Below are 514 nucleotides of genomic sequence, written 5' to 3'. Positions count from 1 at the left end.
CGTCCAGCCACGTCGCAGTGCAGAGAAAATGGGAGCGAAATTTCTTTTAGTGTCAGCAACAAGCACATCCCGCTTGACTGGTAATGGTTGAATCCACAGATAATTGTTTGAATCAGAGTCGCATGCTGGAATTCTTGACAAGAAATCGATATGAGGAATCATTTTCGCAGAACGATGTGTAGGTATACGAACTCAGTGCGATAATCCACTGCTGCACCATCGCGGCAGATGACTTTGCCAGAGACTTTGTTAAATGATACAATAACTTCGAAGCCTCGTGATCAGTAGCAATGGTGAAGTTTGATCCAAAAAGATATTTCTGAAGCCGTTTGACAGCCCAATATACAGAAAGTGCTTCTCGTTGAGTCTGAGAATATCCGCGTTCGGCTTTTGAAAGTCGACGGGAGATGCAGATCACTGGTCTACCACAACGTTCAAGAATTGCTCCTATTCCAGTGGAAGAAGCTAAAGTAACGATCGTCGAATAATGTTTGTAATACCATCAGCCATCAGT

General features: G+C 43.6%; 1 protein-coding gene across 1 annotated transcript in view; it reads right to left on the bottom strand.

Moving 5' to 3' along the window:
- Window positions 1-68, bottom strand: part of T265_02276 (hypothetical protein) — a gene marked incomplete at both ends in the record, with an annotated part of 3,546 nt that extends 3,478 nt beyond the window's left edge. Inside the window, one exon of the mRNA XM_009166480.1 lies at window positions 12-68. Within this exon, the coding sequence (XP_009164744.1) occupies window positions 12-68 (57 nt within the window). The remainder of the gene's footprint in view (window positions 1-11) is intronic.
- Between the last annotated feature and the right edge of the window lie 446 nt (window positions 69-514).

The sequence above is a fragment of the Opisthorchis viverrini genome (assembly GCF_000715545.1).
Source record: "Opisthorchis viverrini unplaced genomic scaffold opera_v5_26, whole genome shotgun sequence".
Classification (NCBI taxonomy): Eukaryota; Metazoa; Platyhelminthes; class Trematoda; order Opisthorchiida; family Opisthorchiidae; genus Opisthorchis; species Opisthorchis viverrini.
Note: the sequence above shows the minus strand (reverse complement) of the source record. Positions and strands in the feature narration are given on the sequence as shown.